Source organism: Sinocyclocheilus anshuiensis, unplaced genomic scaffold (genome assembly GCF_001515605.1).
Source record: "Sinocyclocheilus anshuiensis isolate Anshui unplaced genomic scaffold, SAMN03320099.WGS_v1.1 scaffold7633, whole genome shotgun sequence".
Taxonomy (NCBI): Eukaryota; Metazoa; Chordata; class Actinopteri; order Cypriniformes; family Cyprinidae; genus Sinocyclocheilus; species Sinocyclocheilus anshuiensis.
The window spans coordinates 726-1,999 of record NW_015542953.1 but is presented as its reverse complement, the minus strand read 5'-3'; the positions used below and the strand labels follow the sequence as shown (position 1 = coordinate 1,999).

At 39.4% G+C, this 1,274-nt stretch overlaps 1 protein-coding gene across 1 annotated transcript; it reads right to left on the bottom strand.

Annotated features, from left to right (window-relative positions):
* Window positions 1-536: 536 nt before the first annotated feature.
* On the bottom strand, window positions 537-1,058 carry LOC107694703 (zinc finger protein 239-like; the record flags this gene model as incomplete). The annotated part of the gene is made up of 1 exon (XM_016494398.1): window positions 537-1,058. A coding segment is annotated over exon 1 (522 nt), but the record flags the coding sequence as incomplete, so codon positions are not given.
* Between the last annotated feature and the right edge of the window lie 216 nt (window positions 1,059-1,274).

Here is a 1,274-nt window from a genome sequence, read left to right as displayed (position 1 = left end):
TGTACTAGCCAATGGTGATTCAATTGCCAAGGTGTCCGTAGAGGGCCGCAAGAACGGTTTATAAAAACTTCTGCTTTCCCTCATGAAAGAGTAAGCAAACTACAAGTGATAAATATGCATTATAAGACAATTGAACATAATATCAAACTCATAAGAAAACACACTGATATAAATTATATCATGAAGCAAAATGAAATTCAAGAGTAAAACTTTTTGACATTGTTCTTTGGGGAGGAACTCCATCTTTGAGTTGATCTGAATCTCACTGAATCTGCTGGTTTTGAAGATGAACTTTATTCACTGTGAAAACTTTAGATAATGTTTCTTTGTCATGTCACTTGTAATGACAGATTTATCCAGATGATATTTCACTACTCGATGCATTATTGTGTCACATTTGGTGAGGAGGCAGCATCAGACCTGAAAGAGCTGGATCTGAAGATGATCTACTTACTGTGATTGTTTTTTGTATGTGTGTGTAGATGAGAAGATTGATTGAAACGCTTCCCACATGCAGTGCAGTGATGAAGTTTCTCTCCAGTGTGGATCATCTCATGTGTTTTCAGATTTGATGAATCACTGAATCTCTTGTCACAGTGTGAACACTTATAAGGTTTCTCTCCAGTGTGAATCCTCTCGTGTGTTTTCAGATTTGATGAATCACTGAATCTCTTGTCACAGTGTGAACACTTATATGGTTTCTCTCCAGTGTGGATCCTCTCGTGCTGTTTTAAACTGTTCGCTGAAGTAAAAGTCTTCTCACACTCAAAGCACATGTACTCTCTCACACCAGTATGAATTTTCTGATGTTCTTTTAAATGATCTAGACGTGCAAAACTCTTTCCACACAAATAACATGAATGTGGCTTCTCCTTTGTATGAACTCTCAGGTGTGTTTTCAGGTATGAAGCGCTCAAAAATGTTTTTCCGCATTGATCACATGTGTAGAGTTTCTCTCTAGTGTGGATGTTCTTGTGTACCTTAAGGTGTGCTGAGTGTGAGAAACTCTTCCCGCACTGATCACAAGTGTACGGTTTCTCTCCAGTATGAACTCTCATGTGTGCTGTAAGGTGTCCTTTTTGTGTGAAACTCTTCCCGCACTGATCACATGTGCACGGTTTCTCTCCAGCGTGGATCCTCTCATGTGTTTTCAGGTCTCCTGAATCTCTGAAGCTCTTGTCACAGTGTGAACACTTGTATGGTTTCTCTCCAGTGTGAATCCTCTCGTGTATTTTCAGAGTTGATGACTGACTGAATCTCTTGTCACAGTGTGA